This window comes from Triticum dicoccoides, chromosome 5A (genome assembly GCF_002162155.2).
Source record: "Triticum dicoccoides isolate Atlit2015 ecotype Zavitan chromosome 5A, WEW_v2.0, whole genome shotgun sequence".
Lineage (NCBI taxonomy): Eukaryota > Viridiplantae > Streptophyta > Magnoliopsida > Poales > Poaceae > Triticum > Triticum dicoccoides.
Window position 1 is genome coordinate 121,692,328 of NC_041388.1, and position 25,676 is coordinate 121,718,003.

General features: G+C 44.7%; 1 protein-coding gene across 1 annotated transcript; it reads left to right on the top strand.

Annotated features, from left to right (window-relative positions):
* Positions 1 to 2,042: 2,042 nt before the first annotated feature.
* Positions 2,043 to 6,991, top strand: LOC119300023 (solute carrier family 40 member 2, chloroplastic-like). The gene is made up of 14 exons (XM_037577113.1): positions 2,043 to 2,380; positions 2,928 to 3,138; positions 3,220 to 3,283; positions 3,613 to 3,737; positions 3,809 to 3,898; positions 4,023 to 4,202; positions 4,408 to 4,482; positions 4,675 to 4,776; positions 4,866 to 4,974; positions 5,226 to 5,372; positions 5,448 to 5,554; positions 5,656 to 5,769; positions 5,865 to 6,169; positions 6,513 to 6,991. The coding sequence occupies exons 1-14, from the start codon at positions 2,256 to 2,258 to the stop codon at positions 6,514 to 6,516; spliced, it is 1,758 nt and encodes a 585-aa protein (XP_037433010.1). The 5' UTR covers positions 2,043 to 2,255; the 3' UTR covers positions 6,517 to 6,991.
* The last annotated feature ends 18,685 nt before the right edge of the window (positions 6,992 to 25,676 follow it).

Consider the following 25,676-nt stretch of genomic DNA (forward strand, 5'->3'; position numbering starts at 1 on the left):
CGCGATGATTTTGCCGCGCCACCGAGTTGATCTTCCGAGCGAGGGTGATGCTCGAATCCTCCTGCACCTCCACCACCTCCATCTTTGGCAGGTCCTGATCTGGTTCCATGCGTCGATGGTGGCGACGAAGAAGAAGAAAGTGGGAGAAAAGGGCGGGAGTTGAGTGGAGAGCGGCAGGATGGAAGAAGAGAGTGGGAGATTTTGGCATGAAAACAATGTGCGATTCTACAAAAGGGCTGGCTCCACCTTCTTTTGGGTGGGCCATGGGTGTAAGAGTCCGACGTGTCTCGTGCCGGACTCCTACAAAGCCCCCCTCCCCCATGTTTGGTTCTAGATTGAGGGAAAAATGTGTCCCGGATCGATAGGCGGACCGATACAAGACCGCGTTGGATGGCTTTCACGGTCTGAACCATGCAGTCCGGACGTATGCGAGCAGTTTGAGGGTCGGCGTTGGATATGCCCTCATCGCACTCGGTGGTGGCATCACTTCTGAATGAAACATGAGAGCTATTTTCCTAGTTTTTTTAAATTCAACACATTTGTAGATCGGGCAACCTATTGCAACGTGAATGCATTAGTTGAATAAAGCTTTCAAGTTTCCCGCCCCTCAAAAAAATTGTAACTCTATCATGATGAAATAAACTCTTTTACTCTCGCAAAAAATAAGGCGAGCACTAGGCTCCGGTGGACTGGCGCAATGGTTCGGCCGGTCACATCGGGCGCATCAGATTGTGTTGTTGCCCACCTTCAGGCCAGTCCTTTAGATCGTTCCTTTTTGCTCAAGAAAAATCACATCCAATCCAAAGAAACAACAGCTCCATTGGACACCGCCACTCGAGGCCTGGCCTTGAAGCATCACCAGGTCATCGTCCCTCGCCGTCCGCCGCCTCCCATCACTGGTCGCCGTCGTCGCAACACCAATCCCACTTGTTACAGCAGTACCTCTACGCAACACCCCACCGTCATTGTAGAACGCCCGACCCCTTCGTCGTTGCAGCAATTAGCAGTCACCGGTGTAGCACCGCCATGCCGTCAGGCGGCAGCTGCCAGTGTCGCCACTTGCACCATTGCCACCATGTCGCGCCGGTTGAAACTTTTTCCATGCCGGTTGAAGCTTTTTTCACGTCGATTGAAACTTTTTCCACAGTTTGAAGCTTTTTTTCCCACACCCATTGAAGCTTTTTCCATGGTTGAAGCTTCCTTCTTCGTCGGTTGAAGCTTTTTTACACACCGGTTAAAGCTTTTTCTGTTGTTGAAGCTTTTTCTCATGGGTTCGAGGCTTTCTTCTTCGCCGTTTGAAGCTATGTTACACACCAGTTGAAACTTTTGTCGCGCAAGCAGTTGGTGTTGCTGGTTCCAGCAAAACGGCTCACCGGTTGCATCACATGGTTGCAGCTCGCAACCTCCCGTGCTCTTGCAGTCCATGCCCGCGAGCTCGCAGGCCATGGACGTGGGGTGCAGCATGCAGCCTACCCCATGAACTGACTTCACAACAGGCGCGACAAAAAGGCTGAATCTCGTGACCAGGGAGGAGGAGGAGAGAGAGGCCAGAGAGGAGGAAAGAGAGGCCACGGACACGGAGGAGAGAAAAGCAGCTTCATCGTCTTTGTTTCGATGTGCTTGTGCGTGAGGTGAGAAAAAACAGAAAAAGAGAGATTCGAGGAAGACAACAAAGGGGATAAAGCTAGCGAAGGAATAAGGTGAGATGCATGCGTTGCTGGCCCGTAGGATTTAAGTTGATCCAATGAGAAAGAGAGGCCTGCCGGTTGTAAATGTTTTTCCTAAAAAGAAATCCTCAAATCGATGCTTCCTCGAAAATCACATTTCAAGCACCGGATGAACGGAACGAGGACAAGAAATTTGGCGTCTCAAAATCGTGACATGCGGCTGCCTTCCCGGTCACAAACAACCTCATTTTTTGAAAACAAAAATCAGAGGCAACTGGAAAATCCTCACCCGTTCGATTAAAAATCGGACGGCGCTTAGGCCTCCGTTTATCCCCTCCCATATCCTCTTTCCGCTCTCTCCCTCTCTTCCTCGCTGCCTCAGTTGGCAACTTGACGCTCCCTTGTCTCTCTTCTTCTCCCTCCTCCGCCCGCTCGTCCACCTCAACCTCATCAGGATAAGGTAGCCAGTAGCACGGCACGCTTCCAGAAGCTCCCGCCGGGCCCAATCCCGCCGCCGGCGCCCGGTCCTGGAAAGGCTGCATGCATGAGTAGTCGCGCCGCCGCCGCCGCCGCCGCCGCAGAGGAGCCATGGGGATGGTTACCGCTGCCGCCCTTCTCGCCTCATCGCCGCAGACTCCGCTCGTCCGCGGGTATCTCCCCGGCCTGCCGAGGCTGCGCCTGAGGCCGGCCTCCCCCTGCGTCAGCGCGCTCAGGTGACTGCTTGCTGTCTGCTTGGGATGCTCTGGATGCCCTGTCTGCTTTATAAATGGCTTTGCGTTTGTTTGGGATGCTTGGCGCTAATTGCACGCGAGATATTGGATGTTTAGCATGAAAGTGTTAGCCGGGGAAGGGATTGAACGGACGCAGGCGTTTCTTACTTTGGATTATTGGTTTGTTACGGCCTTATGGATGGTCTAGAGATAAGTTCAAGTCAGGTCAGATTTAGGCTTCTCCGGAAGCTTGGTATAGGACCTAGAAAATGCAGGTGGCGTTGGCACTTCACTTGTGGGTCGATTGTTTATTAAGTGACACTGGAGTTTGTGAGGAAGAGTGCACATTAGTTAATGCGATGAATATTTTCTTGTCAGTATGTTTTCGCCTGAGCATGCGTGCTGATTCCTACGCTGTATTTTAGATCATCCACAATTGAATTAGCAAAACGTTAGTAGGTTGATGTATGCCAAGTTAGTGGATTGATGTTGCTTTTGTTCTTGAGTTACAATGTTTCAACTTTCAACTAACATGTTAGTATTTTTGCAGGTCAAACAATTTTGTTCAAAGGTGTTACATCGCAAATATTGAGGTTGATGTTAGCAATGTAAATAAGGAAGAGGAGGCTTTCGATGATCATCCATCATTACCGCCAGGCTGCTCTATTCCAGTTGTCAATATCCTAGGAGATGTTCTAGATTCTAGTCCTTTTCCACCACATGATAGTACTCAGCACCATGCCGATTTTGAGGAGCTGCCGGTATGTATTTTCTTTCCTCCACCATGGTCTTCGTCAAATAGTCTTGTTTTGTCGTCTACTGACAGTCTGTTCATAATTCAGGTCTTATCTGAAGGAGAGCAACAAACATTGGCCGCCACTCCAGCTCACCCTGCTGGACTACATGGTAAAGGCATTTTCATGGCACCATAGTTGGATTATCTTTATATAACTGTTTACACTTTACGCACTAAGCCATGCAGTTAATAATTAATAATGTTGTTCCTTTTTGAGGAATATGGGTTCATTAACCAAAGTATCTGCTATTGTAATATTTCATAATTTGCAGCTGATTAATGTTTTCAGTTTTCAACTCCTAGTATGTGACAAGCAGGCATACCTACCCCTAGTGATTTTTTTAATCTTTTTACAAAAAAATTAAAATAATTGATGGGCAAGCCTCCCGGCAATCCATCTATCATGGAACTTAATACCCCTTTAACATCATTTATGCAGCTCTCTATGCTAGCTACTTGTTTGGTAACCTTGTGGAACAGCTCTGGAATTTTGCTTGGCCTGCTGCCCTGGCAATTCTTCATCCAAGCCTATTGCCTGTGGCTATTGTTGGTTTCTTCGGAAAGGTGCCCATCGCTGTGCTAAATTCAAGAGATGTTAGTAGAATCAACAATCTAAATTATTTTATGATTTCCAGCTCTCAGTATTTCTCGGGGCTCCAATAGTTGGCAAACTTATGGATCATTTCCCGCGAATACCCATGTACACAGGATTGAATGCTGTCCAGGTACTTGCTTTATTTTCTCTGCTTTCTTGCATTATGGGCAAAGAGAATAGATTGCTCTAGATTATAATTTTATGCACAATGAAAAATAGTTTATGCCAGTTTTCTTCTCAACCCGCCTATTCAGGTGGCCACTCAGTTAATATCAGCTGCAATGGTCATATATGCTCTCAAGAACGCGGGCCGTACTTCTACATCAGCTTTGCTTCTCAGGCCTTGGTTCATTGTGCTAGTGATAGCCGGAGCTATTGAAAGGCTTGCAGGATTGGCACTAGGAGTTTCCATGGAGAGGGACTGGGTTGTGCTGGTATGGTTGCTAATCCATATTTTGTTTTGCAGATTCTTTCCTATTTTTTTTCAATGAAATGCATTCCACTCCTAAAATAGCAAGTGTTAGTGATTTAGCAACGGAAAGCTTGCAATTGTAAGAAACACTTAGGAATTACAAATAGCTTGTTTTCTTGTCGGTTTTGACCAACTGTATGCCTCACTGTTCTTCTTTCTCTATGAAGTTAGCAGGAACAAACAGGCCTGTTGCATTAGCTCAAGCTAATGCCATGCTTAATCGACTTGATCTTCTTTGTGAGGTGAGATAGTCCTACGTCCTGACGATATAGACCTTGCATCTTTTTAAATTTATGAAGACTTCGGGAGATGACAAGAATGCCTGTTTGGTGGATTTTGTTATCTTATTATTCTGTACTTTAATCACAGCATGCAATCAATTTTGAGTGGAAATTATAGTTGCATAACATGCATAACCATTTTGGATATCGCAGACCGTTGGTGCTTCAGTTTTTGGCCTTCTGCTCACCAAATACGACATAGTAATCTGTTTGAAGATTTCCTCTGCTCTAATGATATGCAGTTTTCCCATTCTGGTATACCACATATATCTTTAAGCTGAATCTTGAATCACCAGATTTAGCATGCATTAGCATACTCACAAGATGCTGTATGGTCTTTTTAGGTTATGTTGGGTCAATTAATTAACAGCGTCTCTTGTCATGCGCTTGATTCCTCGAGAACCCCCAGTGACGAATCTATTTGTGCTGATCTATTGGATGTCCGCAAGATAGGTGAGGAAGTTTTTCTTAGAGAATGTGCAAAAGCTTTGCCCATGTTACCATGAAGCAGAAAATCAAGTAATATACTAGAGTCCAGGCACGAAGTGTTTTTTCATCCATTTAAAGGAAAACCCAGCACCAAACGTAGCAACACATCATAATGCCTAATCTCACAGTGGATCGTCCCAGTGAGGAACTTAGATCAAATTAGTTATTTAAGTTCAGTTATATGTGGATGTTCTGATATTCTCTCTACCATTCAGTTCAAAATGGCTTAAGTTCTATCAAGCATGGCTGGAATGAGTATAAGCAGCAGACAGTTCTACCTGCAAGTGTAGCTACCGTGTTTCTAAATTTCAACGTGGCACTTGCTCCTGGCGCGATAATGACTGCATTGTTGATGCATCGGGGTATGTTTCCCTTTCCCAGCTCAAATTTATCAATTTCAGAGAAATGTCTACAAATTAGTAACAGCTGTTTAACAGGTATTAGTCCATCTATCGTCGGTGCTTTTAGTGGATTGTGTTCTGTTATGGGTCTTGTTGCAACATTCATCTCCTCAAGCCTGGTGAAAAGAGTTGGAATTCTAAAGGTTGGATCTATACCTTTTTCCCATGTCTACACTATTTGTCACAATTGATGCTAACTTACCTCAATTTTCTTTGGTGCATACTGTTATGTTATAAATACCAGGCGGGAGCAGCTGGATTGATATTTCAAGCTTCACTCTTGTCAATTGCTCTCACAGTGTATTGGGCTGGACCCATCTCACAGAGAACACCTCTGCTCATCTTCCTCGCTTCCATTGTGAGAACAAGACCTTAGCTACAAATTACCCTTCGATTACGAGTTTGACGAGTACAATAGACTAAACATTGCGGCGGTTTCCTGTTAAATTTCAGGCATTATCTCGGTTGGGGCACATGTCTTATGATGTTGTGGGGACACAGATCATCCAAACAGGAGTTCCTGCTTCAAAAGCAAACCTTATTGGAGGAATGGAGGTTTCAATTGCAAGCCTTGCAGAGTTAGTCATGCTTGCTATGGCTATAATTGCAAATGACGTCTCTCATTTCGGCTTCCTGGCGATCCTGTCTGTATCGTCGGTTGCTGGGGCAGCGTGGATGTTCTGTCGGTGGTTAGGAAATCCAACGGATGAACAGAGGGAACTTTTCATTTTCGATCCTCATTTCCAACTTCAAGCAACGTAAGTTCTAATTTGTTCCATCAGCCCATTACTTCATGAAGAACATACCAGTGCCCAAACACATTTGACTTCCATACTAGAGTTTCACTACCAAGTGTTATGTCATTAGGGCTTCATACTTTATACAACTGTTTTTCCAGTCAACCATCCTAAAACTGAACTGTTAGCAGGATCATCAAAGTAAAAGAAAAAATGTTATGTAGTCATGATAACACGTGAATATCAAATTGATATGCAAACAAATGTTTATGATTCAACTGTTAAGGTGGCAGTTCAACATCCCAACAGACCTGCTACTGTTACAAATGACACTTACGTATAGCATTCCCATCTTATCTCGCAGATAAAAGCGGGAGCAGAGCAGTGGGCGATCGAGCGCCCAGTTGGCTTGCTGCCGCTTGTGCTCGGAGTCATACAGCATATCCCCATCTCTTGTCTTGCAGATAGAAGATGCACCAACCAGACGCATGCTTGGACCCGGAGTCGAAATGGGGCTTGCGCTGCAATGATCTGAAGATGTTGTACAGAGTTGCTGTTACATCTTTGACTGAATATGACACACACTTAGGAATTAGACACAGAGACACCCATTTGTTCGTTGTAGTCTGAGCCACCCAGCAGAACTCAACTTGTACATCTCATTTTCTTTTCTTTATCCATCTGCTGTATAGATCTACTATCAGTCACATCGTTGCCTATTCTTGCTGAGGTAGAACGAACGTGACCATCGCTAGTTGTAACAAAATCAGTAAGGTTTCGTTCTTGGATCTGGTACCTGCACTACAGCTGCTCCCTCCAAGAATTTTTCTGCTTCCCGGATTATGGTGCGGCTGTGTGGAATTACTGTACTGTCTGACGATCCTGTGTGTATTAGTACTTGTGGGCTCACGCGTCGTACATGCCAGCGCCAGCGAGTATATATAAAGTAGAAGTGTATAACTACAAGGTATGCCATTAAGCTGGGATGGTTAAGAGGACAGTGGTATCCCGAGCCCCCTCTCTCGAAACTATCTTCTTGATAGATCTCTGAAAATTGGTTAGGGTTAGAGATCCTCAGTGGTCCTACCTTCCTCTTGTGGCTCGAGGAGCTTCTGGTGCCGGTCATGGTGAAGATGGCCGGTGATGGCAGAGAGTAGCGGTGGTGGTGCTTCCTGTCAGCACTGCCCTAACCCTAAAATTGGTAGGTGATGTAGGTGGGGGTGTACGGCGTCACAACGAACCTCGTGATCCGAGCCGCCGACCCCCACCTTTTTACATATAGTGCAGGTGATAGGGGCCCGTCACCCATAGTGGGTTGAGCGCCCCCGATCAGGGCGCGAATCTGAGGGCCCCGTGGGCCGTTGGGCCCACACGGTGGAGATCATCCTAACATTCTTCCTCTTGATTTCAACTTTTACTTTTGACCTTACACTTTTACTTTACTCGTTTCATAACAGATCAATACATAGAACATGTTTCATCGTCACAGCTCAATTGCCGATAGAATCAGACAGCCACAACGTACCTCTTTGTTTTGAAACAAATTCTTTAACCTTGGGCCCTTTTATTGTCCGGAAATGTTAGACTATACCATAAAACCCATGTCGACTGTGTGTTCTCTGAACACACAGGCCGGTAAGCCTTTAATAAGCAGATCTGCAAACATTTGTCTGTTGCTTTTATGCTTCAAGCATTTCTACATAATTCCGGACTTTCTCCTTTACAACACATAACAGTGTGTCAGTGTGTTTGGCATCAACACTTGACTCGTTATCATAGGAGCGAAAAACTTTAAAATGGTTATCGCTGTTGTCAACCATTATCAACTCCGGGTACATGTCTCCTTAACCATTTTGCCTGTCCCCCAGCCTCATATCAAGCTATAACATATCTTTGCATCATATTGATGATAATTGTTTCATTCTTTGGAGCTTTTCCACACAAAAACCACCAAGTGTGAAAGTTAGCGACAATTGTGGATTTCGCTATACATTTCACAAGTCTTGTCTTTGTACTCACAATCTTTTTAGAGCACTTATTTCTTTCAGCTTGAGGCCGATATCTTTGACTCCATTCCATTGATCTATATATAGACTGGACATTGCCAAAACAACCCGGATACGTGAATTGTGTTAGGGTAATATATTGAGCTTCCAACAGCTGAAGCATATGGTACCATATCCGTTTTCAATCTTTTCTCATCAACTTTTGAAACATCATAGTTTCCAGCTCCATTACCCTTGACTATAAGAACAAGCGTAGGTTTTCTCGCATGCATACTTTAGAGACCTTTCTTAGCATGTCCATGCGACATTCCTAATACCTGATTTTATTATTTTCTTGGTGAATCTCGATATTTATAACGAGAGACACTCTACCGAGAACGTTCTTTTGAACTTTGAGGACAAGAACCTTTTTTTTCTTTTTCTTCCTGCAGCATATTGACATCACCACTAGCAAGTAGGACGTCATCCACGTGCACTGTATTAGGAAATGAATTTCCCATTCTATAACTTTGCATGAATACAATTGTCCTCTCATTTTCTTTAACCCAAAATAACATCTGATTCTTTTAACTTTAAATGCCACTGTCTAGAGGCTTGCTCTAGTCCATAAATGACTTCTTGAAGCAGTATCACGTGCATTCTTTACTTTCATCTGATGTAAATCAGATCATGATGTCGGTCATGACGTGCCACTAACACTCATTGTAATCTGTTCATTCTCTTTGCACAAAATCTTTCGATTTAAGTCGCGCTTTACACCTTTACGTATTTCCTTTGGAGTCACATTGACCTTATAGACCCTTTACAGCCTACTGTTTATGCTCCACTGGAAATTACTTATGAGTCCCAAACATTGTCGGGATTCACCAATTTTATTTCATCTCACATAGTCTCTTATCATTTAGACAAACAGACACTTCTCTAAGCTTGATTGAGCGCTTTAAATGAGGTGAGATCAACCTCCATTTGAATTTCACTAACATAGACTTTATAGTAATTAGAAGTATCTGATTTTCTCATTCCTTGAGACCAGCTGTGTCTCAGGTACTGGCACTTCTTTCATATGGGGCTGTTGATGCTCTGTCATTGCCATGAGGCAAATTTAATTCTATAGTCTTTCATTTCCAAGAGGCAATAGGTTTTACAAGGACCTATATCACAAGATCCATGTTTACTCATTCATCCTTTATGGAGCTGACAACAGGTGTTGTATAGGTCATACAACATGCTCCCCCAGATTACTCCATCTTCACTAAAAATGGCATATCTTTAAACTTTATAATTTGGGTTTATTCTGTTAAAACTTTCTTCTTTATGGCACTTTAAACACCGTCTTAGTATTCCTTAGTCTGCTTTCGGAACTGTAAAAGATCCAGAAATACAACTATTCCTTTTTTTAGGGGTATTATTATGACCGTCGTACTCCCCCAAATGATCACATTCTTCATTAATGGATATCTCATATTTCTTTATCCCCTCGAGATGTGGTAAGAACTTTTCTTCCACAATTTCGGAAAACCATTCACAACTCTTGTGAAGTGAGGAAACTTTGATTATCCACTTCATTTATCTGATTACTTCATACGTAATGAAGTTACCTGTTAACTGGGTATGGGAGTACTTTTTCCTTATTCCATTTCAGAAACTCAACTGAGTTCTTTATCATTAGTACTTTTGCAAGACACATTTGCATATCATTCTTATCTTTAGGTTCGTCTGTAACTTTTCTTCTCTTTGGATTTATTGAGTGTTTAATGACCGTTACACATAAGGTGTGCGGTCGATACTAGGAAAGCATAATAGTTACTCCATACTTTTCTCCCAGAGTGGGACACATTAAAAGCACATGAGTCATCATATCTTTCTCCTGTCATACATGATAAGTTCTTTGCAATAATTTCTCCTGACATATATGATTTTTGACATAATACTATGTCAACTTTACCCAGTTACGCGGGTATTTTCCCAGACTTTCCCCGCCATGCGGGTTTTATCATAATCCTCTTTTCCTGCTATGCGGGTAATTCCCTGTAAGGAACATGAATGCCAGAATTGGCTCTTTTGACTGCTTATGCAATCATTAAATTCAGAAATAAATCCAAACGCTCTTTGACACACATGCTTAATCCGACATTGGTCAAATTAAACACGCATGTTGCTTGTTTCATCTCAAATCGTGTTGACTGAAAAATCTTCTTCATATAGAATACATGAAAGACATTCGTCAACCAAGACTCTCAACGATCTATCTGTTTTCTTTTGTTGGATTAATATCCAATAATTCTTTTCTTTTGAAGCCATTCTTAGAGAGAACATACTCCCTCACGTTATGACCTTTCTTGGTCATCTTTCGGGTCACAAGTACCCAGCCATTCGCTTTCACGAATGAAAGCATGAAAAACTTTTAGTCTGAGAAAACTTAGCCAATAATCAACAATAATGAGCAAATAACCCTACGTTGGTATGGTTAAAAAATATGCACATTAAACTTTTTTTAAAACTTTCTTTTATATTCTAAATCACCGTTGTGGCAGAATTAGAATAAAACAACATCCTTCTACATTAATTCCATATCACCGTTGGGCGGAAATAGAAATAATGCATATAACTCATAAACAATGTGATGATAGTATCTTTATTAAACAACTTTGCTAAGAAATAATAATCATCTTCAACTTTATTGCACCGAGAACAAGAAATATACTTTTCTCTAGCTCAAGAGCATTTCTTGATCTTTATCAATTCTCTGAAAATTGATCACTTTGATACAAATTTATTAAAGATAAGACTCATATATAGAATTATAGTACTGTTATCATCAACGTTGGTCAGAAAATAACAATACTATATTTTGACTTTAAAACAAATATCTTTCTTTTGTCATAGCAGAAACTATCTGCATCTTATTTCACCCACAGGGGAAAAACATTGCTAAGAACAATTCTTCCAATTAAATTTTTTCATTGGTTCCAATTTAACTTTATAATATCCTGTTAGAGAGAGAGATGTGAGCAGAGCCCTCACCCGCTCCCTTGCGCCGGCGTGGATGTGAAGGCGGCGCCCCTGCTGGCCCCTTTGCCGGCGTGCGCGAGCACCTCTAGGGTGAACGCGCCACCGTCAAACGGCTCAGTGGTGGTGCCCTTTGCCCCTGTGGGGTGTGTTCTTCTTCCAAACGGCTCGGCTTGCCGATGCCCGTCCGGACCGAGAGGAACGGCGCGGCCTTGTGGCGGCGCTCTTTGCCGGCGAGCCAAGGCTCTGCTCCGGTGATTTTCTTTGCCCTGTCTAGGGTTCTTTGTGAGGGGAAATGCTTCTGTGATTTCTTTGCTATGTTTTATTTCTACCTGAAAAAAATCTAACCCAAAACAGGCTCTGAAACCATTGATAGATCTCTGAAAATTGGTTAGGGTTAGAGATCCTCTGTGGTCCTACCTTCCTCCTGTGGCTCGAGGAGCTTCTGGTGCCGACCATGGTGAAGATGGCCGGTGATGGCAGAGAGTAGCGGTGGCGGTGCTTCCTGTCAGCATTGCACTAACCCTAGATCGGTAGGGGATGTAGGTGGGGTGTACGGCGTCACAACGAACCTCGTGATCCGAGCCGCCGACCCCCACCTCTTTATATATAGTGCATGTGATAGGGGCCCGTCACCCATAGTGGGTTGAGCGCCCCCGATCAGGGCGCGAATCTAAGGGCCCGGTGGGCCATTGGGCCCACACGGTGGAGATCATCCTAACACTTCTACGTTCTTTTTAACGCTAGCAAGATTATAATAGCATCAATTTTAGTACCTAGTCCCAATGCAAAACCGGAAAGGGTCAACATTTTCGACAACAAAAACGAAACAATTTTTCTTCTTCTCCAACACGCATCCAAATGAGCGTCATCTTGTATTAGAGAGAAAAAGGTCAAGATGATGCCAGATACAAACAACAAAGGCCAAAGGGCCATAAACAGACAACGAAAGCCCTAGGGGCTACCTTTAACAAAGAAAACTCAAAGAAAGGAAATAAAAACAGACTACAGCGGATTCCTGATGGTGATGCATCAAATCACTCCATTATCAACACTATGGCTTAAGAGAAAATGGCGTGGTGCCATTAAATGTGACATTAGAAGTCAAGATATGCATCACTCATCAGTTTCAACTTCCAAAGACGAATATCATAAAGCCCTTCTTTCGAGTTAAGAACACACAGAACAATTTATACCATCTCTGAAGAATTTATCTGTATTCGTATGTCAGAGTGATCAAGCCAAACAACATCAAAATAGTGGCAATGAAACAAAAAAAAAACTGGGTCCAGAGTTGGCTCTGATCGTCAGACAGAGGTCTGCATTCTGCAAAGTAGCTATACAACAGTCTACTTGATGACCTCGAAAAATAGAAATTCAGGCTGGAGCTTGCAGTCCTTGAAACGTTCTAGCAAATGCTCCCAACTATCTTCTCTCTGCATGGAGGAAGTTCACACCAACAAATCAGCAAGTTAAGAATAAAATGGCTACAAGAAAGAATACAAGGCCTTGATCAACACCCAGGAGTCACGAGTAACTTACCTCAACAGTCTCGAAGCCATATATGACCCACTTGTCCTCGTCGCGAGCAAAGCAGAGGTAGCGGTCATCAGCATAGCAGATCTGCAAGAGTTTGGATTGCAAGCTAGCATAAGAAGGATGCTAAATTGCACTGCATTTGCAAGGAGTGACTATGCTTGCATATGTAAGCAGGCAAATTAAGTAACCAGAGCATTAAACCAACCTTGCAATAGGCATGTACTAATACTCAAAGCAACAGAAGAGTAAACAGAGACAGAGAGATAGGAAGTGTGCATATAAAAGGTTCTGCAACCACTCCATGTGATTTGATGAGGCCATTTCCTATTCGCTATAAAGGGAGGGAAAATAATGCAAAATATACTTGTGAGAGCAGCAGACTTTAAAAGGTCTAACCAGTTTACCTACATATGATACTTCTTCAACCGTTCAATCAATGGAGCGTTTATAAAAAGAACTCAGCGACGTAAGGATCACACAAGCTATTGATTCTTGCTGAAATTCTTCTGTCGAGTCTTCTAAATATCTTGATATAAGTGAAGTAGGCAGGAAAAAATATGCCACAGATAGGACCATTCGAAAACTTGCAAATATCTCTCCAACTCCAAGTACGAACCAACTCAGATATGATGTATCATAGTTTAAACCTTCTATCCACTTCTTTAGACATAGCAGCAAAATGCCTTGTCAATGTAAAATAGGCAATTTGAACCAGGTGACAACGCCGTTTAACCATGATCCGTTTTGTTCCACAAAAGTAAGAACCTTGCTTCAGTCTTAGAACAATACCAACTTGGCCTCCAGTAACAGTCAAGGAACAGTAAATAATTAGCAACACAACTTACAAAAGGTCATGAACGTCAACCAATACAAATAGCTCGTTGCTTTTTCTCATTTCAGGATTACCTTAACATGAGAATTAAATGATAAAAATATTTGTTCAGCTCCATTAACAATTCAATTTAGGAAAATAGAATAGTTTGCTGTGCACGTACCATGGATGTGACAGCATACATAGCTGCAGAATGAGCACTTCTGCAAAAGAACTCAGTGTCAAGGGGAGACGTGATGCCAGCCAGAACTTCAGATAGTGTGTCCTGGCTTTCACTGCCACCCAGCCAGTTCAAAACTGCCAACGTGATGAATATTTGTTGGTGTAAACTACTGCAAGCTATGATGTATGAATAAAATAAAAGCCAACTTATAATTTGAGACAATTAGCGTTACCTATTGTAAAGAAGTGTGGTGTGTTTGCAAGAAAAAGATCAATATTCTGCAGACTTCCACAATGGTCGCATTTGTTGTCCTCGCGGAACTGTTCATCCAATAGAACCGGAAGCTCTGCAAAGGACTTGATCTGTACAAGGACAATTAAAACCTCTAGTCAATATTTCCTACTTTCTAGAATACTCTTGCGTCAATATCCACCTATACAATGTTGGCTAGGCAGAAAACTATTGCATACAGCATACCTTTGCTGTTTGAGGTGAACCGGCATCAAGTTTATGGAAAAGTGTGGTATACAGGTATCCACCGGAAGACTTCCCACAGCTACAGCTGATTTGAGCATCGAATTTGATCCCAAAAAGATAATGTGTTGGGCATATGCAATCTCCGCACGTGATTCGGTTCACTACATGTCTCTCGGTCTCCTTGTTTTCTCTAAAACGCGAACAAGTTTCTGACATATGCAATTCAATGAGAATTGTGGCCACAATCTCAGAAGCAAAAGTTTTCCCAACCTGCGGAATTGATTCACCAGGAATTCAGGATTACTAATTGCGTGCATGATCATATAGGACAGACGCAGAATGCAGTTGTTTTTAGGTCAATACTTTACACACAACGTAAAAGAAACACAACAGCGATGCAAAACACAACAGAGCATACAATAACAACATACTCCCTCCCTAAAGAAATAATAGAGCGTTTAGATCACTACTTTAGTGATCTAAACGCTCTTATATTTCTTTACGGAGGGAGTACCTAAATTCGCCCATTCTAGTGCATATACTTGGTATCAATATTCAGCATGCATAAATATACAGTAAATAACAAGAAAAAACAATTAATTCTGGTATGAACTAGGACTGTTTCCCTCTGTGGAGTGTAAGATACCGCATCTATGTTTTGTTGAAAACAGTTGCAGACCTCCAAAATGACCACAAAGTAAGAAATGAACACATGCAAATAAAATAAATTGAAGGTAGCATCAGCACCGAACTGGATTACATCCTCTGCTTTCAACGTTGTAATCTAATTTCAATTAATTTTTGTTTAAACGGTCTTGCAAATATATGCAATGGTGATTAAGGTCTAACCTTTTCATAAAAAGTGCTGCAATCTACAACTCTGCAGAGAAGAGTCTTCATGTAAGTCAGTACAACATCGGTTAAGTGGTGGTCGTTTTTCTCCCAAGAAGAGAAGATTTCATAAAATTGCTGTGCAATGCAGGGATTATCAACTGACGGGATCCATACAAGTGGCCCCATCAGAAGTTTATCTCTGAAATGCCTCAGATTGCACAATGACTGCACACATACAAAGGAAATTATAGGCTGGTTTTTCAGATTGCCCAATGACAGGAAGACATACATAGGAAATTATAGGCTGGTTGTTAAAAGATCACATGACCAGATGCGAGTGTCTCTTACCTGTATGATTACACTCAAGATAGACAATTCTTTATCAGCATTGTTCTTGTGGGAAACAGTAAGGCTTTGTTGAGAACTGGAGGTGCTTGCCGTTTCCTTGACAGAGTGGCCAGAAGTTCCTGTATTATGAAATTGTAAGAAGTATTAGTGACATAACAGAGCATATTTTATATTGTAAAACTGAGAGCATGCAACAACATATTTGTTAGTTCAAAAAGGTATTTTCCAAGAGGTTAGATTGAATGGAAGTTTTCCTTTGGAACTGAGTGCGAAGTGGCCTATAGGAAAAGAGGACATCCTAAGGATTCAAATCCTACATACCAGATAACTTCTAATAGAATATTACACTGTAAAAAACCCTCTAATATAGTAGTACTCAAAATTCGTAAGGATGGAAATCCTAATAAACTACATAGAAATTCCTCTGAATCAAGGAGGCATAAAACAAGCAGGCTAGGGCAATGCCAGGTTTAGATCGTTGAGATATAACTAAATTATTTGTTACGACAGCAGAAGAACAAAAGGCTCCTGGAAAAGTCAATGTGACATGAGGTAATACAAATTCATTGGGCAGCAGGAATTTTACCGCATATAATATCAATATTGGCATCAGCAAATCCAAGACGCCTGGTACCAGGATAAAAAAAGGGCAACCTGGTGCATGTAGCTCCCGCTTGCGCAGGGTCCAGGGAAGGGTCCGACCACTTTGGGTCTATAGTACGCAGCCTTTCCCTACATTTCTGTAAGAGGCTGTTTCCAGGACTTGAACCCATGACCTCATGGTCACAAGGCAGCAGCTTTACGATGATTTAGATAAAAAGGAATCCGTTTCTTCAATTCTATCTGCAAAGATGGTTATCAGTTAGCACACAATATGGGCAGTTGAGCGAACATATGGGCATATATAACTATAAAAACCAATCACGGCAGATGTTAACAGACCCATTGGTATGATCTTGCAAGGGGAAGAATGATTTCACGATAGTCCACAACAGTAACTTGAAGAAACTTTAGCCACAATTTCTCTATTCGAGAACAGCACTCCTGAAACTGCAATCAACAAGCAAGCCAATCATTAGTCTGATAAACATCACTATAAGCAGAACAGTGAACTAAGGAAGAATGCTAAATTGAAACCATGCCATATGTATAAGTGCTAGACCTTAGTGCTAAGTGTATCTTTAGGCAACATCCTCAGCTTCTCCCTGATGCTCCCAAGGATCTCAGATCCTTCTCTGCATTTCCTTTGTCGCATTTCAGTGAAGGGCTCTGCCTGTATTCCAACAGATGGTGAAAGCAGCAAGGATTCAAACATATCCTGCACCCTTGGTAAAAGGAAGGTGTCAAACTGGCGGCTGAGAGTTATCCCAACCAACGAGTGATCATCCTGTGATGTATTCTCATAATATACTGGATCTATAAGTGACTGCAGCTTCCCCCAGAGCTCATCTCGGTGCTTGCTGCATATGTGTTGCCAGAGCGAACTAGTGTCTGAAACTTCTTGCCATCACAACGGGAATTGAGGCAAATCCAAAAACTCCATGACTCCTGATTCTTGAGAAAGCGCGTTGCATCAGAAATGGTCTTTGCTGCCGACTTGTCGATTCCATCATAGTGCGCATGCAGCGTATCAACCGTCACTGATACAACGCGTTGGCCCTGCGGTGCATTCTTCATGGAGGACCAGTATAGTGCAGCCACAACTATGATCTGCTTGAGCAAGACACTGAGCTGCTTCTTGACATAAGATACTCTGGCATCAGAATCTGCCCCAAGAGCAGCCATGGGAGGTATGTCATCCCACTTGGGGTCATTCGGCGTCTCGATGCGAAGTGTCCGGCGGCACTCTCTCTCCGCAGCATCAAAGTTATCCAGGACGAACAAGAGCTTGGCGTGGAACAAGGCAACCATGAGCGAGTGGTCGAAGTTTTCTGCCGCTTGAGACACGGTGGTGAGCGCGCGGCGCAGAATCTGCTTCTTGTCCATTGCCGGATCGAGGGCACGGACTGGTGCCAAGTCGACGTACGCGCGGAGTATCTGGGCGCGCGGCGAGTAGGGGTAGGTCTCGGCGAGAAGCCTTGCACGGTCTCGCGCTTCATCGGCGGCAGGCCCGCCGAGATTGCTGGCGTCCAGCAGCTTGGCGGCCTCCAATGGCAGAATCCTGTGGTTGATTCTTTCCGCGAAGCGCTCCATCGAGATGCTGGCGCTCTTCACGGCATCGCGCCTTCTCTCCTTCATGCTTGAGTCCCCGCTCATGTCGTACACCACGTTGTACAGCGCCGGGTCGGCTTGGTCGTTGTTGGCGACCGTGTCGAGCATGCGGAGAAACTCCTTCTGCGCGTCCTCGAAGCGACGGCAGTCGGCGAGCGCGTCGGCGTGGTCGGCGTTGGTGACGACGCAGCTGGGGGCGAGCCGCGCAGCGGCGGAGAAGGCGTCGAGGGCGGCCTGGCGGTGGTACTTCTCCAGCGCGGACGCGTTCTCGTCGTCGTCTTCGTCGTCGCTGTGGACGCCCCTGTCGTTCCGCGCCACGAGGAAGGCGTGGCGGTGGATCAAGCCAGCGAGGTTGAGAGCGACCGCGGAGCCCGGGTGCACGGCGGCGAGCACTACGGCGCGGGCCACCGCAGCCTCGTGCTGGCCGTCGTAGTGGAGGTTTAGAATCTCCCGGGCCTCGTTGCGGATGGAAGCGGCCTCCGCGGCCTCGTGGTTCGCCATCGCCGGGGCGCTCGGAGAAGTTGCCCGGCTGGCGTGGAAACCCGGGGAGATGCGCGCGAGCTGTTCGCCGAATTGCCGCAGAGCGCGAGCGGGAGCGGGAGGGGGAGCGTGGCGGTGGGCTTGAGGCCTAGGGTTTGGGTGGAGGAGGCGAGTTGCGGGCGGAAACGGGAGGGGAGGTGGAATGTGGGATTGACGAGGCGGCGGTTTTGAGTTGGTGAAGCGTGCACGGGGAGGAGGAGGAGGAGGAGGTATTTATATTCAGCGTCGGGAAGAAGACGGGTGGTGGACTTGACGACTCCTGGAAGACCAGATCATCAGGAACAGCAAGAGTGCCGGTGATCGAAGCGGGAGCCGCTGCAGTTTGCTAGGCCAACTCATTTTTTTTTTCTAAAACAGGGAAAGGCCCGAAGGACCTGGATGCTCCATTTGTATTGACCAAAAAGGGTTTTCGTCCTCTTTATTACTCCCTCCGTTCCTAAATATTTGTCTTTCTAGACATTTCAAATGACTACTACATACGGATGTATGTAGACATATTTTAGAGTGTAGATTCATTCATTTTGCTTCGTATGTAGTTACTTGTTGAAATGCCTAGAAAGACAAGTATTTAGGAACGGAGGGAGTATATTATAAAGCAACATCACTGACAACAAATTCAGTATTCAAAGAGTTCAAGATTCAAAATGCAAGAAGGAAAAATAATAGAGTCATGCTGGGGCACAACATAACAAACCCCTACATAAATCAGTAAAGCTAGTCAGGGAGGCGGTGGAGTCGGGGGACCGAGATGCGAGGCGGTGGAACAAACCCCGATGATGATCATGTCGATGTTGTCCTGATAGCGCCGCTTACTAAGTGGCCCCATAGCTATAAGAAGCCACGCATTTTGTATATCGCGTCACTCACACGAAATGAAATCACATGTTCAATCACAACTTATTGCGAATGTTCCATAGAATCCAGACAAGGATGCCCACGACCACCCAAAGGGAGGGCCACACGGTTGGTTGAAAATCAAGGACCTCGCGAAATATACCCGGGAGATTGTCATGAAACCATTTGCCACCCACAACCTCCCGAAGACAGCTCCAGAGGAATCAAGCTGCGGGGCAAGAGAAGAATATGTGGTTGGAGTCCTCTGGGTCCAGTTGCCATAGGGGATATCCTCTACTCTCGAAGGAAGGTGGCTACGGACCAGTTGCCATGGGAATATCTTCTTCAAAGGCAATTTTATCTCCCACGAGAGATTTAGTTCCTCCAGCCCTGGGGTGGCCACGATGGCTTTATAGAGTGACTTAGCCGAGAACAAACTATTCGGTTAAAGTTGCCAGCTAACCGAGTCTTGTTCAAGGGAGGGTGAGTGTAGAGATACACACTCAAGCAAATCCTCCCATTGGTCCCGTTCCAGGGGGACAAATGTGCGTATAAAGCTAATGTTGCCAAGGTTGGCCAGGGTGGCTGTCGGTGTCAAACTGACAGATCTTGGGTAGGGGGTCCCAAACTATGTGTCTGTGGATCAATGGTAACAGGAGGCGAGGGACACGGTGTTTACCCAGGTTCGGGCCCTCTCTAAGAGGTAAAACCCTACTCCTGCTTGATTATATTCGATGTGTATGATTACAGAGTTGATCTACCTCGAGATCATTTGTTGTGGTCTAAAACCTGAGGGTATGATGAATAATGTCATAACTATCGACTAGCCTGGCCCTGGCTTATATAATGTACCAGAGGCCTAGGATAACAAGAGTCCCAGTCGAATACGTTGGTGGAGAGGAGTCCTTGTCTTGATCACCAAGTCTTTGTGGAATCTTCCTTGTATGCGGCATGGGCTGTCCGAGGTGGCCCATGAGTAAACTGCCATGGGGGTCCTCGGCCCGATCCACCTGGTCGGGAGACGACGTGGTGAGTACCCCCTAGTCCAGGACACCGCCAGTAGCCCCTTGAACCGGTCTTCAAGTTGGGGACGCTCCTCGATTCTTCCGAACTGCTCTTCATCTTCGGTCATCGGTCTTGAAAACTGGTTCAAGAAATCTTCTCATCTTCGATCTTGAGGATCGCCAAAGTGAATCTGAAGGGTTTACACGTCGGGTATCCAAGGAGCCCCTTTAAGTTCTCGGCCTTTATCAATGCCTTGTTATTTTTTACACCACACCTCGGGTTTGAAGTTGTTCCCGTGCGGCGGTGTCTTCTTGTATCCGAGCTCCAACGATGGACTGCATTCGAGGTATCTTTTGCAACTAAGCACCAACACCGAACTGTATCCAAGCTCCAACGTCGGTCTATATCCGAGCTCCAACACCGGACTGTATCCAAGCTCCAACGCCATACTGTACCCGAGCTCCAACGCTGGACTATATCCGAGGTGTCATGGATCATCTTGGCTTGAAAAAGTTTGAAGGAGCTTATCTGAGCTTAACGCTGAAAAGCTCTCTATGGAGCCAGCCGCTCGCAGCCGAGCTTTTACGCCGGACTGCTTCCGAGGGGATGCACCACCTCGGGATTGGGCTGATTGTTTGCGGATTTTATTTCCGATTGATGCAATTTATTTACTGACGAGATATATGGCCAGTAGCCCACATGGTGTGTGTCGTCCTAAAATCCGATATGCACATTAGAGGAGATAGTGATCGGCGGACGGGCCCTTGAGAGAGGGTTTTGAGAAGTCGTCGTAATATATTAGCTTAATTCCAAATAAGTCCCAGTTGGTACCTATTGTCGTCCGAAGACGCGTTTGCCCATAGTTCGGTCAAGCCGAATAATGAGCACTTTGAATTTTCTGCATTGAATAGGCAATGCAGTAGCCCCCGAGACACTGGTCGGATGGCAACACCAGATCAAGGGATCGATGCACCCCTTTAATATTTGTAAATGATAAGCTCGAATCCCAGTAGCCCCCGAGCCTTAATACGATCACGGGTGGCCGAATTAAGGATCAATGTCCTGATTAAAATCACAATTTAAGTGTAATGACTCTATGTATCCAAGTACTTCACATCATTAATGCTCAGATCCGCATTGTACAAAACTTTGTTGACTGACCATCGGCTTCAACCTCTCCGGCCAGTAGCCGAGGAGTGTTTTCCTACTTTATAAAGCCGTTATAAGGGCAAAGATTTATGGAAAATAAGGCAATCTAGCCATATGGTTTAATAAACAAAGGTACGCAGAGAGATATGAAACATCTTCCAAAGAAAATAATCCCGCTATCGGTTCCTTTCTTTGGGTTGTCATGCTGATCATGATCATGAAACCTCACCTCCGATCAATGTGGGAGGAAAATATTAAGGATTTAGTTCGGGGAAAGTTCCTGAACTCTATGGTATTAATGAACCGAAATTTCACTTCCCTCGTTGCCGACCAATTATATTCTTTAAGATGGCTAGCTTTCGGCTTCTCCCAGTCTGAGGTACTAACACGGATGACCCGAAAGTAACAATCATAGAGGTGCTCCCTTTACCTCCTAGCCGAACAATTGGGAACGTAGGGGTAATCACAGGAGCCAGGCAACCCAGCTTGGCCAAAATCTTAAGTCAAATTGATGCATATTATGGCTTTATAACGATAATTACAGAAAGTAGCGCTTGTATAATAAATACAAACGCTGATGAGATATCTTTATTTTGACTCCGTTGTGACCGTTTATCATTTGAAAGTGGCCCATCGTCGGCTTCTACCCATTTGTAGATGCTACACAGGGTATTTCCGCAATAACAAAATAACCCTTAGCCGATGTCTCGGTGCCCGAAGGCGGTTGTGTTAGCGGAAACAAGGCATTCAGATATGCGGGCTTTATAACTTTCACTTAGTCATAGGAGCTTAAAGTTGGGAGGTCAGTTACCCCCGGTTAGTGTTCGGCGACAGTCGAGGTCAAGCCGTAAACTTTGGCCAATGTTATGAACGGACCGTCATTTAACATGGGGTGACTAAAGGAAATATGCCCTAGAGGCAATAATAAAGTTGTTATTTATATTTCCTTATATCATGATAAATGTTTATTATTCATGCTAGAATTGTATTAACCGGAAACTTAGTACATGAATGAATACATAGACAAAATGAGTGTCACTAGTATGCCTCTACTTGACTAGCTCGTTAATCAAAGATGGTTAAGTTTTCTAGCCATGGACAAGAGTTGTCATTTGATGAAAGGAATCACATCATTAGAGAATGATGTGTTTGACATGACCCATCCGTTAGCTTAGCACTTTGATCATTTAGTTTACTGCTATTGCTTTCTCCATAACTTATACATGTTCCTATGACTATGAGATTATGCAACTCTCGAATACCGGAGGAACACTTAGTGTGCTATCAAACGTCACAACGTAACTGGGTGACTATAAAGATGCTCTACAGGTGTCTCCGATGGTGTTTGTTGAGTTGGCATAGATCGAGATTAGGATTTGTCACTTCGTGTATCAGAGAGGTATCTCTGGGCCCTCTCGGTAATGCACATCATTATAAGCCTTGCAAGCAATGTAACTAATGAGTTAGTTGCGGGATGTTGCATTACGGAACGAGTAAAGAGACTTTACGGTAACGAGATTGAACTAGGTATTGAGATACTGATGATCGAATCTTAGGCAAGTAGCATACCGATGACAAAGGGAACAACGTATGTTGTTATGCGGTTTGACCCATAAAGATCTTTGTAGAATATGTAGGAACCAATATGAGCATCCAAGTTCCGCTATTGGTTATTGACCAGAGATGAGTCTCGGTCATGTCTACATAGTTCTCGAACCTGTAGGGTCCACACGCTTAACGTTCGGTGACAATCGGTATTATGAGTTTATGTGTTTTGATGTACCGAAGGTTGTTCGGAGTCCCGGATGAGATCACGGACATGACGAGGAGTCTCGAAATGGCCGAGACATAAAGATCGATATATTGGAAGGCTATGTTTGTGAAGGAAATATGCCCTAGAGGCAATGATAAAGTTATTATTTATTTCCTTATATCATGATAAATGTTTATTATTCATGCTAGAATTGTATTAACCGGAAACATAATACATGTGTGAATACATAGACAAACAAAGTGTCACTAGTATGCCTCTACTTGACTAGATCGTTGATCAAAGATGGTTATGTTTCCTAACCATAGACATGAGTTGTCATTTGATTAACGGGATCACTTCATTAGGAGAATGATGTGATTGACTGGACCCATTCCGTTAGCATAGCACTTGATCGTTTAGTTTGTTGCTATTGCTTTCTTCATAACTTATACATGTTCCTATGACTATGAGATTATGCAACTCCCGTTTACCGGAGGAACACTTTGTGTGCTATCAAACGTCACAACGTAACTGGGTGATTATAAAGGTGCTCTACAGGTGTCTTCGAAGGTACTTCTTGGGTTGGCGTATTTCGAGATTAGGATTTGTCACTCCGAGATTAGGATTTGTCACTCCGACTGTCGGAGAGGCATCTCTGGGCCCTCTCGGTAATGCACATCACTTAAGCCTTGCAAGCATTGCAACTAATGAGTTAGTTGCGGAATGATGTATTACGGAACGAGTAAAGAGACTTGCCGGTAACGAGATTGAACTATGTATTGAGATACCGACGATCAAATCTCGGGCAAGTAACTACCGATGACAAAGGGAACAACATATGTTGTTATGCGGTCTGACCGATAAAGATCTTCATAGAATATGTGGGAGCCAATATGAGCATCCAGGTTCCGCTATTGGTTATTGACCGGAGACGTGTCTCGGTCATGTCTACATTGTTCTCGAACCCGTAGGGTCCGCACACTTCAGGTTTCGATGACAGTTATATTATGAGTTTATGAGTTTTGATGTACCGAAGGAGTCGGAGTCCCGGATGAGATCAGGGACATGACGAGGAGTCTCGAAACAGTCGAGACGTAAAGATCGATATATTGGACGACTATATTCAGACATCGGAAAGGTTCCGAGTGATTCGGGTATTTTTTGGAGTACCGGAGAGTTATGGGAATTCGCCGAGGAGTATATGGGCCTTATTGGGCCATACAGGAATAGAGGAGAGAGGCCAAAAGGAAGGAGGCGCGCGCCCCCCCTCTGGTCCGAATTGGACAAGGGGTGCAGCCCACTTTTCCTTGTTCCTCTCCCCCTCTTTCCTTCTCTCCTACTCCAACAAGGGAAGGAGGAGTCCTACTCCCGGTGGGAGTAGGACTCCCCCCTTGGCGCGCCCTCCTCCTAGGCCGGCCACCTCTCCCCTTGCTCCTTTATATACAGGGGCAGGGGGGCACCTCTAGACACACAAGTTGATCAAGTTGATCGTCTCTTAGCCGTGTGCGGTGCCCCCCTCCACTATAGTCCAACTCGATAATACTGTAGCGGTGCTTAGGCGAAGCCCTGCGTCGGTAGAACATCAACATTGTCACCACGCCGTCGTGCTGACAAAACTCTCCCTCAACACTCGACTAGATCGGAGTTCGAGGGACGTCATCGGGCTGAACATGTGCTAAACTCGAAGGTGTTGTACGTTCGGTACTTGATCGGTCGGATCGTGAAGACGTACGACTACATCAACCGCATTGTGCTAACGCTTCCGCTTACAGTCTACGAGGGTATGTGGACAACACTCTCCCCTCTCGTTGCTATGCATCACCATGATCTTGCATGTGCGTAAGAAATTTTTGAAATTACTGTCGTGGTTCTAAGCCTGACAGTAGAGTGGGGGGTAGGTATGGAGAGGCAAGGTCCTAGCTATGGAGAGGTTGTAAACACAGGGGATGTACGAGTTCAGGCCCTTCTCGGAAGAAGTAAAAGCCCTACGTCTCGGAGCCCAGAGGCGGTCGAGTGGATTATATGTATACAAGTTACAGAGTGCCGAACCCCTCTACCTGTGGAGGAGGGTGGCTTATATAGAGTGCGCCAGGACCCCAGCCAGTCCACGTAGGAGAGGGTTTAAGGTGAGTTAAGTCCGGGGCGTTACTGGTAACGCCCCACATAAAGTGTCTTTACTATCATAAAGTCTACTTAAGTACAGGCCGTTGCAGTGCAGAGTGCCTCTTGACCTTCTGGTGGTCGAGTGAGTCTTCGTGGTCGAGTCCTTCAAGTCAGTCGAGTGAGTCCCTCGTTGGTCGACTGGAAGGTGACCTCTTCCAAGGGTGTCCTTGGGCAGGGTACTTAGATCAGGTCTGTGACCCTACCCTAGGTACATGACCCCATCATTAGCCCCCGAATGGATTGAGGCTTCGAGTGAGGAAGGAGTTGATGTTATTTCCGATTAACCTTTGCACACTGGTCGTGCGTTGTTCTGACCCAAAGAATCTCTTCGTCGATAGTGAGCAACTTGTCTTCAGTCGACTCGATCCATTCTCTTCTTTCGTCGAGTGATCTTTCGGGCTTCGACGATCTCCGAGCGACGGATCGCAGGAAACCCCGCGTCTGACAAACCGATCTGCCGTTCGCGGATTCCGTGGGATGCGAAATTTGGGGAAGCGCGCGAAGCGGAGCGGACCGCGGCGTTCGGATGGGACGGGACATAGACGCCTCGATCTCTGTGCCGCTTTCTTCGCCACGTATCCCGCCTGCATAACTATTCCTAGATATGATTAGATCGACCGGGCCCACCTGTCATCCACTCGGAAGGGACCTTATAAATGCGCCCG

What these genes read in the sequence shown, in the direction of transcription:
- LOC119300023 (XM_037577113.1), top strand. Translation starts at nt 2,256, where the DNA reads ATGGGGATGGTTACCGCTGCCGCCCTTCTCGCCTCATCGCCGCAGACT. An exon ending in CCCTGCGTCAGCGCGCTCAG is followed by an intron (nt 2,381 to 2,927) that starts GTGACTGCTTGC and finishes GTATTTTTGCAG; the next exon opens with GTCAAACAATTTTGTTCAAA. An exon ending in GACTTGATCTTCTTTGTGAG is followed by an intron (nt 4,483 to 4,674) that starts GTGAGATAGTCC and finishes TGGATATCGCAG; the next exon opens with ACCGTTGGTGCTTCAGTTTT.